This window comes from Chrysoperla carnea, chromosome 1, assembly GCF_905475395.1.
Source record: "Chrysoperla carnea chromosome 1, inChrCarn1.1, whole genome shotgun sequence".
Lineage (NCBI taxonomy): Eukaryota > Metazoa > Arthropoda > Insecta > Neuroptera > Chrysopidae > Chrysoperla > Chrysoperla carnea.
The window spans coordinates 102,254,484-102,270,498 of NC_058337.1; the positions used below are offsets into that span (position 1 = coordinate 102,254,484).

Sequence of the window (16,015 nt, forward strand, 5' to 3'; positions counted from 1 at the left end):
GCAATAGTAGTTTGAGAAAAGGGAGTAAAAACGGTTGAACATCTGCTGTATAGTAGCTCGGCATTGGAAAGTCGGCGTTATAAACTATTAGGACAATCAAACTGACCTGGAATACTATAAGAGCTGAATAATTCAAATTGAAGGTTTCAGTTCATTATACGGCTGAAAAATGAGCCATAGACCACTGCGTGCCGAGTTCTTAAACTAAACGTATTTTGGTAAAAATATAATTTGAAAATTTTTACACAAAATAAGTATTCAATCGTATGTGTACACGAACGATTGAATACTTATATACTTTACAAGAGAAAGTTAAGTATATGATTGTAAAATATTGCTTATAGCATCGACAACGGCCATACCATGTTGAAAATACTGGTTCTCGTCCGATCACCGAAGTCAAGCAACATTGGGCACAGTCAGTACTTGGATGGGTGACCGCTTGGGAACACTGTGTGCTGTTGTCTTCTTTTTTTTTCCGTTTTTCAAATAAAATTATATACTTTACAAGAGAAAGTTAAGTATATGATTGTAAAATATTGGTTCTACACCATCGGCTTCGGTTGAAGGTTGTGGAGATAGCCGATTTCAGCCATAAATCGACCTTCGGTCGGACACTAGCAGTGGGTCAGTAGCAAATTCTTTCAAGGGGCCTTGGTTTGTTTTAGGTGAGGAGTGAAACAATTTGCGGTTGAGTATGTATATATGTGTCTTTGTAAATTTATCCTTTTACCAAAAATTTGTATACTTCGTTCCACTTTTTATTTTTTTTTATGCCCGTAAATCTACCTTTTTACTTCAACCTTATTAAGAAAAATATTCAATTCTGCTGATTAGATATTTTTAACCCAATGACAGTTTCATTTCATTATCCAAATAAAGAAAAAACCCATTCGTTCTATTCGATATTACATTCCTAAAAAAAGCGTTATAATACTTCAAAAAGATTTAGTATAAAAATCAAAACAACAATATTGTGCAAGTAAGGTTTTAATTAAATTATTTAATAAATACAAAAACAAAAATTTTTTCCTAATATGTAAAAATCTTAATATACACATTGAAAATAATTCTCAATATATTTTAATGACTTAGAAAAGACTAAAATTTTATCAATTTGGTTCCAAAGCTTAAACAGATGTATCGACAGTTGCGTATGGAATGAATTCTTTCTTTTCATCATTGTTCGGTGACCTAAAATATATTTTTTTTAAATCATTATCAGTTTATCAATATACATCGGGAGTTAATGAATTAAGGGGGGGGGGGGGGAAACGGTATCATTATTTTGATTTTGTTAAAGGTTTAATAATTTTTTAGATAAATACAATAGGGAATATTCATGAAACTTAAATTTGGTTCAAATATTTTTCTTCCGTAACTTTAATGACTGGACATTTCAAATAAACCATTATTTTAGTTATTAATATCTTTTTAATTACTTAAAATTAATTAATAAAAGTACAAATTCAGTGAGGGCATTTAAAAATTTCTAAAATGGAAATTCAATATTTTATACGGACGGATAAATATTAAAAAATGGGGGGACAATGTTGAGTGGTTTGGGTAACAAACTATGGGGTTATTTTGATATATAATAATTTTTTTAATTACTTACTTATTGTCTTCTCCACTTTCATCTTTATTGTCTGTGTTAAAGATATCCAAATCTAAGGCAATACGTTGTCCTACAAAACAACAAGAATTTTGTTAAATATTAAATATTAATTAAAAATGTTAATTATTTACCAGTTGGACCTAATTCAACATTATTCATAAAATCAGCATCAATAAATGGTGGAAGATCATCATCTGGTTCTTCAAAGTCCATTGCATCTACATCATGATTTTCAACCATATCCAACCATTCAGAATTATGTGCACGGAATTTCTCAACTTTAATGCGTGAGGCCCATTCTTGATCTGATAATGCAATTAAATCTAAACAATAATTGCACCATTTTCGTACAATTTTATTTTTATCACGCATTAAATCTATTAAATATGCTACAGCATCTGTTTCTTTGATTAAAAATGGACGCCATTGTTCGTAAGCAAGTATTTGATAAAATACATAAACAATTTGTAGAACAATTTCATCGTCAACTTGTTTTGCATTTAGAAGATCAACAATTTGCGTCAATAAATCTTGACAACATACAAGTTCTGCACATTTGATGTCAACTTGTATTGCAGTGCCTAACATTACGATTATGTCTAAAATTATGTCATCTTCAGCTAAAAAAAATTAATTAGCAATCATTTATTTTCACAAAATTATACAATAAAGTAGATAGATCTCAGTTGTCAGATATTTTAACGTTTTCCGGTAAAACTTTTGAAATTTTATTGTTTTTTTTAAACCCCCGAACCAAAAAAGAGAGGTTTATAAGTTTGACCGCTATGTGTGTCTGTGGCATCGTAGCTCCTAAGCGGATGAACCGATTTGGTTTTTTTTGAAAAGTATTTTAATGAATAGTATTTTTAGCTATGTTTAAAGTGCGACTTCAGAGTGCGACTCCAGCTAAAAAAGTGGCGATGATCTTCGGAGAGAGCTACAAAGAAAAAACCCACATTTCATTGTCGGGGTTTTTTTTTTTTTAACTTTTGTAAATTTCGCTTGTCAAATTTATTGGTGTAAAGTATTCATATACATTGATTTGTAAAATGGTGCAGGATTCTATCGTTCCAATTTAGCGCTTCGTCCAAAAATTTATTGTGATCAACAAATAATTTCGCTAATCTTATAATAGGCAGGCGAAACTTCGTGGTTTTGAAACTTCAAGATTTCGATTGAAGATTATACATGTTTCAAGAAATTATGGCCACTGGTATGAAATAATGGTAGTCTGGACGAGAATCGTTGACACAAGACAGTTAGGTACAACTGGACTACTCGTGCGAGATTGCGACCTTTACTAAATATGTTCTTGACCAATATTTACAGTTTAATATGACACGTAACATAATCTGATAACCGATCACTATAAAATAAATTATTTTTAATAACTTACCGGTTTTTAAAACATTTTTAATAAAAGGAATTAAATTATATTTCACAAAAATTTGTTCGTAATTAATGTCGGGTAAATTTAAGTTACCTAAAATTCCAATTGATTCAATTGCAAAATCAATATTTGAAAAATATTGTTCTTCAATACATGCTGCAATTTTTTCCACATAATCCTATAAAAGTAAAAAGGTCTAAAATATTGATTTTTTTTGTGGAGCTTTTTTATTTTATTTTCAAAGGAACATTTTCTGTTTGAATAAAACTTCCAAGTTTAAGTTTTTAATAATAAATAGATCATTAAACAGTAATAGGTCCTAAAATCTTAAATGTTTTGGTTTGGAAACAAGAAGTAGTTAAAATTTCCCTAACGATATAGACGTATTACATTACATCCGTGTAAACTTCATGCATACATTTACTAAAATCACACCTCTATGTTTAATCATATCTTCTTCTAAAATATAGACCTATGCACTGTATTGAAAGTCAACAAATAGTGGTGGGAGTTATGGGATTCCCATCTGTTCAAATGATGTGGAATTTGATATATAGGGTGAGTTTCAGTTTGGAAGGAATTTTCACGGAAAATACGATGTTTATAATTTTCCCTTTTAAACACAACCTCTCTTAAATAGGGTATTATCGTTAGTCAAAAATAAATCATGAAATTTGAAAACAGTTAAAATTTATGTAAAAATATACTTAAATATTCTGATTTCGAGTCATAAAAGCACTTTTTTCTCTTAAAATATTAAAATTAAAAATCGTAATTTTTAAACTGTATATCACGTGACCTAAAACGCGAGTATGCCCTGCTGTGATGTCATAGAGGTATGAGTCATAGACCATCAGTTAGTTCAGTGTAGACAGTTGGATATAATATATACATAGATAAGTATTTATATTTATATTATAATCAGATGTCTATGAATATATCTGTCAAACTCATTTGTGTTATTTCGTATAGTGATACCCATATTACGTCATCAAATTGGATGCCCGCATTTTTGACAGTTTAAAAAAGGTTTAAAATTTAATTTAAGTTTTTGGCAAGAAAGCGTGTGTATTTTTCCGAAATAAATTTTTGGTGGCTTTTTATTAGCAAAATCAACATTTTGAAGTACTTTTTCAAAAATAGTGGAATACTCTATTTGCTAACAATTTTAGGGGCAGGCAAAGATTTTATTAATAAAAATAATTAGAATTATTTGTTAAATTTAACTTACCAAAAAGCTGTCTTTAGCAAAGGAATGTTTAGAAATATTTCGTAACATTTTCATAAGTAACGGATCTTTATGTAATAAAGCACGCCATAACAGATCTGGAACCAAATTTTTATCCACTAATTGTTCAACATTCTCTTCATCTTTTGATAAATTAATACATAATGCAATTAATTCAATATCCACAGTTGAGTTTCGAGATAATATAACCATATCTGTAACCTGAAAATGAATACAATAAATACATAGAAAAAAACAACAATCCGTATTGTAAATGGAACAAGATTACTTACAAGATGAACACATTCGGTGTATGTAAATCCTGATCTAGTACGACGATCTCGACTAAATTGGTATAATAATTTTAATACAATATTTTGATGTTTATCATCACCTGAAATAAACATTTAATTACTTATTTTCTTCTTTGTCATCCTCCAATATCCTATTGTCCCTATAAGTAGAGGACTAAGCACCCAGAGAAATTTCATAATACTTAAATTTAAGCATATAAACAGCTTAATAGCATATTAAGCATATAAAAAACACGTGTAGATTTTTCAGCGCTAGAGAAAATTCATTCCATAGCCAAGGAAAGAGGTTGAGTTTATTTTAAATCGTAATCGGTTTCTAGTGTGGGCCCTTCTTTTATGTTTTTCGAGATAAACGTTATTTCCAAACAGACAGTGGCTGAATGTTCCCTGCATTATGAATTATATCCCTTTTCAAGTCAAGCTACTGGGATATTTTTTAATATTTGAAAAACCAGGAAACAGTTTCTAACGTTTGAATGGAGTAAATTCCAAATTATCTGACAAAAACGTCTACCACTTCTGCCAGCCAAGGTTAGAATTTTCGTCTATTGAATTATATAAACTAACAAAACGAAAATTTAACTTTTCCTACATAAATCTCACAGTTAGCTCGAGCAGATATCGTTAGTCATTTCATTTTTAGATTAATTACAATTTTTATTTAATCATGTCAAAAAGACTCCAAAGGCTCGTATATGGATTTCTTTTTGACCTATTGGACAATAATTCCCGTAAAGTCAAGTATTATCAGTGCCAAATGATAATTTTTCGTGATGTGAAGGGAAAAACTGCAAATACTAATAGTATGAACAACCGTACCAAATACCGACATCCAACCCAAAACGTTAGACTGTTTTTTTTTTAAATGTAATTCTTCCTATAAATTTTCATGGACAAATACATACAAAGAAGTCGGAGCTTTTTGGCGACTAGTCACCAAAATAAAAGATAGTCGACTTTACCGACTAGTCGGGACACATCCCTAAGAATTTTTTATTGTTTTAGTCGATTTATTTATAAAGAAAAATAATATCGAATTATTATAACGATTAATTTTCGTTGAAATTTAAATGCTTATTTTAAAATGGTACACTTACGTAATAAATTAACAAGTTGTGGAACGATATTTTGATGTAGCATTTTAGCACGTATTTTCTTATCAAATGTTAAATTAAATAATAATTTTAATGTAACATGCACTAATTCAGCATCCTGATAATTCAATAATTTCGATAATTTCGCAATACAATTTAAACGATCCATTTCATCTTTATTACAGCCACGTATTGATAATTTTTTTAAGAATGTTACACATAATGTTAACAATTCAATATTTTCACGATCTAATGTTTTTACTAACATTTCAACAATATTTTTCTTTGCCATTTTCTCTTCAATTTTAATATCTTCAGCAATATTTAATAAAAGATAAAATAAAACACGTAATAATTGTTCTTGTTTTTTCATTAATAATGTTAATTGTTTTTTAGTTTTTTCTGTATCATTAACTTTGTTACTTAATTCATTTAAATCATCTATACTATTCTCACGTGAACTTTGTGATAGACTTGCGGTCTTTGCACGTTGTGTTAATGGATCATTTATTGACCATAAACCACTACGTGGACGATTCATTGGTGCTGGTATTTTTGATTTTTTTATTTCTGTTGCGCTTGTTGTCATTATATCTTTGTCTTGTGCTAAATTTTCTAATTCTTCTTGCCAATGTTCGTACCTTTGTAATTCTTGTTCGATTATGTACATACATAATGATCCAATCTAAAAATATACAGACGAAAATAAAAATTATTTCTACATATCTTTAATTCGTGTCCAATACTAGTTTTTTTAAAGCGAATTTTTCTCGAATACATTTAGTATAAAGTAGATAAGTGTTGTAAGACGACCTTGTACCTCCTCGAATATTCTCCAAAATCAAAGTTTCGAGCCGTGAAAATTACTATGACTCGAAAATTATTTCTTGAAAAATAAATGAATCTTTTTTTGTCTTTGCTAATTTCGATCTGATGCGTGCTTTCCGATATAATTAAACAAATCAATTAATAAAAAATCAATAAATTTAACCAATTACAGAGCACTTAAATAAGTACAGGAGGGGTACATTGTATATTAGTATTAGTATAGAAGGAAGAGACATGACATAAACGCAAATATACTAACAAAAAAAACTGTCAAATAATTTAATTTGGCAGTTTATATGAAATAAATTCTGTAAAACGGTACCCAGAGTAAAAGCTGGTACCGTTTGCGGGTGAACACTGTTCGAGAAGGGCTCTAGATAGGGAATAGTGGTGTATTATGGAGGAGGTCATTGCTCAACCTATGGGATGAATGGCTCCTATTATTATATGAAATAAAACAAAAACAGTTTGCTCGGAAACTCTATCGCTCTCGGAAACATTCTGTATATTATTAACTTGGAAACATTCTGTATACTCGTGGAACGTACTATTTTGAGTCTAAACGAAGTAAACATTTGGAGTAAAATAATATCAATAAAAATATAATTTTATATTACCTTATATTCAATTATAACAGAATGAAAATCTTCATAATTAGAAAAAAAGAATAATGTGCAAGCAATATTTATGCTAAGATCTATACTCTTACGCCATTCCTCACGTAAGACACGTGTAAGTGCACTGATTGCGGCTTCTAGATAGAAATAATACAAATATAATATAAGTGAAATTATGCAATCAAAATATCTAATTTAAACTTGAAAAGTTAAACAAACCATTTCGTGATAACTCTTCTAAATTATCTGGATTTTTAGCTATTTCTAAAATACGTAATGATCCTTTTAGTTTTTGTGATATATCTTCATATAATAAATCCACATATTCGTCAATATTATTAATTGTTGGTGCGTTATTTGAATTGTTTAGTGAACTGGTTGGTCTTGAATTTAAATAATCACCACCTATTTTAAAATGATTAATTTAATTTCTTCCTCAGTCAGTTTAATTAATTGATGCCTCAGAAAAGAATCACTTACTGTAGTACGTAAAGGGAAATCTGGATACGGGCAGATTAGTAAGGCACGTAGCAGGAAGCTGGAAATGACTATGTTCAGCGACAACTGAAATTTTCTGAATAACCAATGGAGTAATTTCAAGAAACTATACTGGCGGGATCAACTTTCAGCCTCAAATAATACGGAAAGGACATCGTATTGCGCGGATGGTAATAGCAGAAGCAATAGTAGTTTGAGAAAAGGGAGTAAAAACGGTTGAACATCTGCTGTATAGTAGCTCGGCATTGGAAAGTCGGCGTTATAAACTATTAGGACAATCAAACTGACCTGGAATACTATAAGAGCTGAATAATTCAAATTGAAGGTTTCAGTTCATTATACGGCTGAAAAATGAGCCATAGACCACTGCGTGCCGAGTTCTTAAACTAAACGTATTTTGGTAAAAATATAATTTGAAAATTTTTACACAAAATAAGTATTCAATCGTATGTGTACACGAACGAGTAAGTAATTCCTTTAGGGTAGTTTAATTCCTTAAAATTATTCATTTATGCTTTTTTAAGAATTGAATAGGGATATTATATTTCAATATAATTTACCTAAATGTTTGCCGTCATTTTTACGTGTTTTTAAATAATATATCAAACGTTCAACTTCATCAATTTTTGACGGATGAATAATACTACATTTATCGATAACATCTTTTGCTAATGCAGCACAATCTGTCTTAGAATTTAAATTTTTTAATCTGATAATTTTCTGACACTCCTGCAAAATATAATTTTTTTTAGAAGTTTTATTTAGAAGATTTAGAAGAATTAGAAGCTTGTAAGTTGTACCATTAAAAGTGTCACAATTTGGATTTTAAAAAAATTTTCTGGCGTTGACTGTCTTTACATAATGCCTTAGGGAGTAGTTAGGGATAGTATCTGCTTATCGTGTGTGAAAAATTTCTGAAATTTGTGGTCTGCACAAAAGATTATCTCTCCTACGACAAACTTTGATCTTTCATATCACCCTTATTTATTATAAAAAAAAGCTGCAAAATCTCATTTTTTAGCGAAGTTTCTCATGTTTGTTTAATAAATCTACTGCCCTATTCTTTTGGTAAGGAGCATAGTTGGGAGGGGACAGCTAAATCGGCCCTAAATTTACTATGGTATAGTAAATTTCAAATTGAAATTATTGAAAAATAACAATTAAATTTGTTTCATTAGAATTTGTGAAAATAAGAGACGAAATTTCAATAAACTTATATGTCCATCCATACAATTAATTCTATTAATAAAGTAGTTTATGGTTACCATAGAAAGAGCTTGAAATAAAACTCATGCACGGTGCCAATACTGTTTTTTATCATAATCTACCTCTTATCGTTTTTTAACAAATTTTAAGTTGTAAAATTTATATTTTTCTTTTAATCTAACCCTAAAAGAAAACACGTGGACGTGCATAAGTAACACAAACATGTCATTCACTAGATTAAGGTACTGACAAAATTTATAGTAAAAAATGTAGAATATAAAAATTTTAAAAATAAAAACCAAATGCGAAAGGTTCGCAAGAAAAATGGCACCGTATACGGCAAACTTACGAAAGTTTATCTTTTGGTAGGGAATTATAAATCACGCATTCAAAATTTGGTATTTGATTAGAGTTTTTCAAGTCTTTAGAGGGAACAGCTGCTGAACCTCCCTTTGGCGAAGTCTTTGACCATAACTAAGTTCAAATTTTTCCGCCATTCTCATTCTTAAATGTGTTTTTTTGTCTTTTGAGGTTTTTTAAGACATTAAATCCAAAAAGCAACACTTTTAACGGCATTCGTGTATCTTAATATCTAAAAATTAGACACTCCTGCATCATCAACTCTTCTTTGAAACAAACTTTAATTGTATCTCAATGAATTAAGTTGTACGGTCAACAATTTGTGAGTACAATAAGCAAAAAATAGTCAAAGGTAGTTTTGGTACAGAGACCATGGTGGCCACTGTTTTCCCAAAATAAAATTCTCTAACTTTTCTCCATGTTTTCTAGTTAAATAATTAAAAAATTCACTGACCAAATAAGTAAATTCTTTAAAAATAAAGTGAAACGAAAATTTTACAAATACGAACGATCACATGCGCCATTTTTTTGAAAAAATTCGAATAGAAGAATATATAAGATTATAAAAATACTTTTTGAAATTTGCTGACTTTTCTAGTAGAATTTAAATTTGCCAGTAATGTAAGGCCACCATGGAGATTTTCAGAGCGGATTGTCGAATGACCCATGTCTTTAAAATCCATAAAAATAATTAAGGTAAAAGTAATGAAGCGTTATATCATTTTAGCCGATAACAACATTGAGTATGGCTTGCTTAATTCAACTGAAATCAATATTGTTTGACTTAATTTCGGTTACTTGATGAGTACCTGAAGCTCGATTACTTTTTGATACAGCATGGTCAATAATTATGTTGACATTTTCAACGTGTTGGAACGTTTAAAATAATTGAAAGATTAAAAATATGGCCTGTAAAACTAAATTGAAAATCCCTTGAGAAGAGTTGATGCCGCACATGTGATCATTTACACGCTTTAATTAAAACACTTAAAAAAATTACCCGTTTATCACCATGCATCGGATCACCCAATTCACCTAAAATAACAGCTTCTAATTCATAATTAACAACTAAAGCTTTTTCGGTCGGATGTACATCAATAGCACCAGATTTAATTTTTCTACAAAACACCCGAGGAAAAACAATTAGTACGATATTAAATTTGTAATTTTTACTAATACTTACTTTTTTAAATATCTAGCATCGTCTGATTGCATTTTTAATGCAAATACTTTTCTACAACTTTGATAAATTATAATCAAAAATACAGCTGTCACAATAAAAACTAATATCATATACGAAAAATTTAGGTTGGGTTACGAAATTTATTGATCCGCGATACATTTACGCTATTGCGCACTCATCAACAACTTTAACTACACTTATGCAAAAATTTAAAATTTTATTTTGTACTAATTGGTTAAGAATTGGTGTTAATTAGGATTTAGGAAATAAGAAAAAATACAAATTTTATTTAGATTTTCAATTTTATTAAGAAATCGAAATTTAAATCCTTATAATACATAACATAAATGTTTAAAGGTTAGAATACAGGCAATTATGGAGAGTCAATGTTTTTTTGTGTCAAGAACTTCCACTGTTGCGTCTGGAAAAAATAGAAACGAGATTGTTATTAGTATTTATATAAAAATGTATTTTCAGTTTTTTAGGATAGGAAACCATAGGAAACTAAGAATACTGACACCATGGTTTTCAAAAACACGTGTGTACCGTGGTGTACTTCCACACAAGTGCCGAAAGTAACATGTTTGACTATACCGGAAATAACCATAGGTTATGATGGATTTTGTTAGTTTTCCAAAAAATAAATGAAAATTACTTACATTCAGTTTACTTGGACCTTGCACGCATCTTCCTGCGCTTTCGCTTTAGCCTTCGCATACGCTTCTTACGCCACTAAATTAAAACAAAAAAATAAAACCGTGTTACTGCATGTGAAAAACAAAATGAAGAAATCACTCAATTTTTTTTTACATTTAAATTTTAGATGATTAAAAGAATATTAATTTAAAAAATATACCTTTGCTCTCATATTGAGTGTGTTTTAGAAAATCACACTCGTCCTAAGTCACTGATTTCCTCAGTGAATTCGACGATGACACGAGATAAAATAACACGTCCCTCTCAAATTGAACCCAGAAAAGCAATGAAAGAGGCTATTTATTTTGGTAACGACACTAATTTTTACTGTGGTGGAAAAATGAACTAACGAGTACACTTACCATCCGAGTTGACTTTTATAGATGGCGCATAGCTACAAATAAAAAATAAACCGCGAAAATATTCCGCCAAAATAATATTATTCGTTAATGGAGTATATATTCTGTCATTAATAAAATTAATATTTTAATTTAAATAATGGTTGTAACTCGTAATAAAAAAGAAACGACAACTTTAACACCACCAAAACGTGTTCGACGCAAGAAAAGTATTAAAAAACAAAATGAAAATAGTAACGAAGAAATTTTATGCAGTCCATCGAAAATACAGTGTACAACGAATTCTCCAATTTCACCATCAACGTTATTGAATAAATTAATATTAGAAGAACCAAAAATTGAACCAAAACGACTATTTACAGATGTAAAACACGAATATAAGAATCTTTTAAAAACTTTACATAGTTCGATTCCGAATCAAATGGTTGGTCGGGATCAAGAAATTCAAGAACTTAGTGAATTTTTACAATTGCATATCAATGATAATAAGTCGGGATCAGTTTATATTAGTGGACCACCTGGCACAGGAAAAACAGCTACATTAAGTTATATTTTAAAAAATTATAAGGTATGTAGTTTTATAAAAAATATCTAAACACTTATATAGTTTACAGACTTGTCTAGATAATTAGTAAATAAAGGCTTGTTTTGTAAAGCTCAACCGAAAAAATTTGCTTATAAAGTGTCATTATTTGAGGCTAATAGAAATTTGATTCGAAGCATCGAAATTATTTTTAATCGTACCAGAACAAAATTTTAAATAAATTGGGATAAAGTTTTTCATATGTCCATCAGGTTTTCGTCTGTACTAAATAAAGTAAACAATCTAATGCAACCTGTTGATCTTATGGGGGCCTAAATTAACCGAACTATTTGTAAAATTTTTGATTTTCGTCATAAGACTTCACGCTTTTTAAATTTTTTGGTTTAAGTAAATATTTCTTATTTTTTACTGTTTCTAAAAAATGAATTTGTAGAAAGAAAAACAACACAAATTTTTTCGTTTTGTAGTTAATCAATCAAAAAATAACTTAAACACAAGTGAAAACAAACAATTGACTGAGTTAATTGTTAAAATACCATGCAAAGACAGTGTTGATTACTCTGTCACATTACACATACATACATGTCATACAAACGTAACTGATTTCTCCATATAATACATACTATACAATTTACGCCTAATTTGCGCCCTCACGGGTAAACAGTGATGTTTACGAAAAAATGTTTCAAACAAAAGTTGTTTATTTTTTGATAAGGAACATTTTTTACATTTAAACTTTTGTTCTATCTCTAACGGTTTACAAGATGGGTCTTACGGACTCATAGGTCAAGACCCAATTGGCCTATGTTGCTCATTTACGAACTTGACCTCACTTTTTACGTCTTGTGTACGCTGTAAAAATTTCAGCTTGATATTTTTTTTCGTTTTTGAGTTATCGTGTTGGCAGACAGAAGGACAGACAGCCGAAAATGGACTAATTAGGTGATTTTATGAGCACCTATACCAAAATATTGTTCATAGCATCAATATTTTTAAGCGGTACTAACTTGGGACTAAACTTAGTATACCTTGCATATTACATATATGCATGGTATAAAAAGTTGCAGAGTTTGATAAGGGACATCCGATTAGACCTAGTTCGGATTTCTTAGATTTAAGAATTTAGATCCTATAATATGGCTAGAATATCACTTTAAATAGGAAAGTTTATCCTGATTAAAAAACTAACATTTTTTGAAATTCCCCAGCTTTCGGAGTAAATGCGACTTAAAGTTATATTTCGCTTGGAGTTTATCGATAATTTTAGGTCAAGTCATGGACACAGACGAATGTCCTTTACATGTTTTTAGGACCTTAAATTATTTTAAGATTGTTTAATTATAAAACGAGCTATTAGCCATAATAGATTAAAATGGTCCACCCTATATACAGGGTATTACAATACGAATATAACAATATTCTTGTAACTCATTTACTACTGTTTTATTTCTTTTACAGTTTGAAAGATCGTTCCATGACATTTATTTGAATTGTACTTCTATTAAGTCATCAAGTTCTATTTTTTCACATATTGCGATATCCCTTAAGCTCAAAGTGAATGGAAAGACTGAAAAAGATTATGTAAATAGCTTAGAAAAACATTTTTCAACAACTTCTACCCCAACGTAAGTATATTTTTTCCCATGAAACTCCACCTATTTATTATGAAAAGATCGCAAACGTAAGAAAATTTATAAATAGCGCTTAGTTTATGCTGTAGATAAATTTTTATTTTGTATCTTAAATTTTCAAATTTGGATAGTTTTACTTTTTCGTAAACCATTAAAGTTTACGCTTTAAAAAATTGAATACTTTGGATTCATGAAATGTTATTTATTTTTAGTTTATTGATATTGGATGAATTAGATCAATTAGAAAGCCGAAAACAATCCGTATTGTATACATTATTCGAATGGCCTGCAAGATATGTAAATAGTGTAATTCTCGTTGGTATTGCAAACGCTTTAGATTTGACTGATCGTGTATTACCCAGACTCCAAGCTCACACTAGTTTAAGACCAAAACTAATGCATTTTGCTCCATATAAAAAAGAACAAATTGTTGAAATAATGAAACAACGTTTAACCGAAGCGAATGTATTAGATTCATTTGCACCGGTTGCAATGCAAATGTTAGCTGGTAAAGTTGCGGCAGTATCGGGTGATGCTAGACGTGCTTTAGATATAGGACGACGTGCTGTTGAATTAGCTGATCAACAACATAAAAAAGTTTTACAACCATTAGACTCAAATTGTGATATAATTCATACAAAAATTGAATTAAAAGATGTGATGACTGTATTGAATAATGTTTATACCACATCACAATCGTTAAATCAAACGATTGAAGAAGGTTTTCCATTACAACAAAAGATTTTATTATGTTGTTTAATTTTAATTATAAAAAAAGGTAAAAATAAAATTATTACTGTTGGTAAATTATTTGATGTTTATCGAAAAGTTTGTGGTAAAAAGAATATTTTAGCTGTTGATCAATCAGAATTTACTAGTTTATTAACGTTAATTGAATCACGTGGTATCCTTCGACTTAGTGGTAAAAAAGATAATATTCGATTACAAAAAATCTGTTTAGAATGGAATGAAGAAGATATATTTGCCATTATGAAAGATAAAAATTTAATGTCAGAAATATTAAATGACGTATCTTGTTTAGTGTAAAACAAGATTTATTTTTTAAGTTTTATAATTTGTTTATTTCGTTTTAATAATTTTTGTGGTCCACACGACTATAAATACATTCAATATTTGGGAATGTAAACTCATTATAATTAAAATCTTGAATCTGAGAAAGAGACAAAAACCTCAGAACAATCCGTTCACCTTCCACAAATAAAATTAATACGAATATTATTTTTACCCTCTGTATGTTTACTACTTACCTGCTCATGTACATTGCTTAATTCTAAAAATAGCGAAGACTGATGTAAACTCAAATTTGCAAACAAATGGGAAGTGACGAAATTTGATTTTGGATTTTATTTACTTCTATGTAATTGATTATCATGAAACTAATGTTAATCAGAGAATTCGAAACTATGCATCTAAATAGAAATACAATCGCGATCCAAATTAAAATAATTTTTAATCAACATTATTGATATCGGTTTGTGATTTTGATTTTCAAATAAAATAGTATAATTTATTTAATATATAATTTAAGGTGATATTATTCTCATTCTTCCTTAAAATAAAATAACTAGTAAAGTTGTAAATTTATCTTCAAAAAAGAGCAAACAACCACCTCAATTGTGCTAACTAGATCCAGACCCTGGTGTAAAAAATATTTGAAGAAAGAATATGAAAGTCTTAGGAACTTTGAATTTCTCAACGTTTTCGGACTAGTCTAATTCAGAGTTCTTAATACTTTTTTAAAGTTTCTAAGACTTTTTCAGAGTTTTCTAAAACTTATTAAGACTTATTCTTTTTCCAAATATTTTTTCCATCAGGGGACCAATTAAACATAAGTAAATGTGTTGATTTTAGTTAATAGGTGTCGAGTTAGCGTAGGTTGGAGTGGTTTTTTGTAACACTTTTTAACAATCTTACGTTAATATATATATTTAAAAGCGGATGCTATTTTTCGTTATGTATTTTTTCCTTGAGAACAATGGTATATATTACACACTTAGGGAGCAAAAGTAAAGAATTTTCAGATCTCATGTTCGTTGTGACAATCATGAGATCTGCGACATTATTTACTTGCTCCCGTGGTGTGTAAACTATTTTTCTCACCGACGCGACGGAGGCGGAAAGCGACAACTTCGTCTTGCACAGTGAGTAAAAAGATGACTGCACGGAGGTGAGACAAATATATTTTCAATGTATGGGGTAGTAAATTTACAGAGAAAATATCCGTTTCAATATCGATACTTCAGCTAACATTAAACGGGATTTAAATTTGAAAATATTTAACGTCTGTGGACCATATTAAACATAATATTTTTTAACTTTTTTGTGATATATTTAAACTTTCTTTTGTTTCTGTATTTCTGTAATTTTTAATCGAAATCTGTAATGAATACAGATTTACTTTTGTGATTAATCCAAATTTTCCAAAAAT

At 29.3% G+C, this 16,015-nt stretch overlaps 2 protein-coding genes, 1 long non-coding RNA gene and 1 other non-coding gene across 4 annotated transcripts; 2 read left to right on the plus strand and 2 right to left on the minus strand.

Annotated features, from left to right (window-relative positions):
• The first annotated feature begins 348 nt into the window (after positions 1-348).
• On the plus strand, positions 349-467 carry LOC123291166. The gene has a single exon (XR_006534950.1). It is a non-coding gene; the product is annotated as a 5S ribosomal RNA (ribosomal RNA).
• A 598-nt stretch (positions 468-1,065) lies between these two features.
• LOC123296276 (kinesin-associated protein 3-like) lies at positions 1,066-10,447 on the minus strand. Its single transcript, XM_044877741.1, has 12 exons — positions 10,337-10,447; positions 10,154-10,271; positions 8,148-8,316; positions 7,309-7,494; positions 7,090-7,226; positions 5,648-6,329; positions 4,530-4,630; positions 4,240-4,458; positions 3,015-3,186; positions 1,750-2,238; positions 1,619-1,688; positions 1,066-1,194 (listed from the first exon to the last, which is right to left on the minus strand). Exons 1-12 carry the CDS (start codon positions 10,366-10,368, stop codon positions 1,131-1,133), a joined length of 2,439 nt encoding a protein of 812 aa, XP_044733676.1. The 5' UTR covers positions 10,369-10,447; the 3' UTR covers positions 1,066-1,130.
• Positions 10,448-10,619: 172 nt separating this feature from the next.
• Positions 10,620-11,340, minus strand: LOC123304831. Its single transcript, XR_006536800.1, has 3 exons — positions 11,193-11,340; positions 10,996-11,068; positions 10,620-10,757 (listed from the first exon to the last, which is right to left on the minus strand). It is a non-coding gene; the product is annotated as an uncharacterized LOC123304831 (long non-coding RNA).
• Positions 11,341-11,440: 100 nt separating this feature from the next.
• On the plus strand, positions 11,441-15,221 carry LOC123304823 (cell division control protein 6 homolog). Its single transcript, XM_044886395.1, has 3 exons — positions 11,441-11,959; positions 13,394-13,560; positions 13,779-15,221. Exons 1-3 carry the CDS (start codon positions 11,531-11,533, stop codon positions 14,611-14,613), a joined length of 1,431 nt encoding a protein of 476 aa, XP_044742330.1. The 5' UTR covers positions 11,441-11,530; the 3' UTR covers positions 14,614-15,221.
• Positions 15,222-16,015: the final 794 nt, after the last annotated feature.

Bases quoted from the DNA above. Each gene is read 5' to 3' on its own strand.
- LOC123304823 (XM_044886395.1), top strand. From the start codon at position 11,531: ATGGTTGTAACTCGTAATAAAAAAGAAACGACAACTTTAACACCACCA. The intron at 11,960-13,393 runs GTATGTAGTTTT...TTTCTTTTACAG, and splicing joins ATATTTTAAAAAATTATAAG to TTTGAAAGATCGTTCCATGA. The intron at 13,561-13,778 runs GTAAGTATATTT...ATTTATTTTTAG, and splicing joins TCAACAACTTCTACCCCAAC to TTTATTGATATTGGATGAAT.
- LOC123296276 (XM_044877741.1), bottom strand. From the start codon at position 10,368: ATGCAATCAGACGATGCTAGATATTTAAAAAA. The intron at 7,495-8,147 runs GTAAATTATATT...ATTTTAAAATAG, and splicing joins AAATGACGGCAAACATTTAG to GTGGTGATTATTTAAATTCA. The intron at 6,330-7,089 runs GTAATATAAAAT...GTATATTTTTAG, and splicing joins CTGTTATAATTGAATATAAG to ATTGGATCATTATGTATGTA.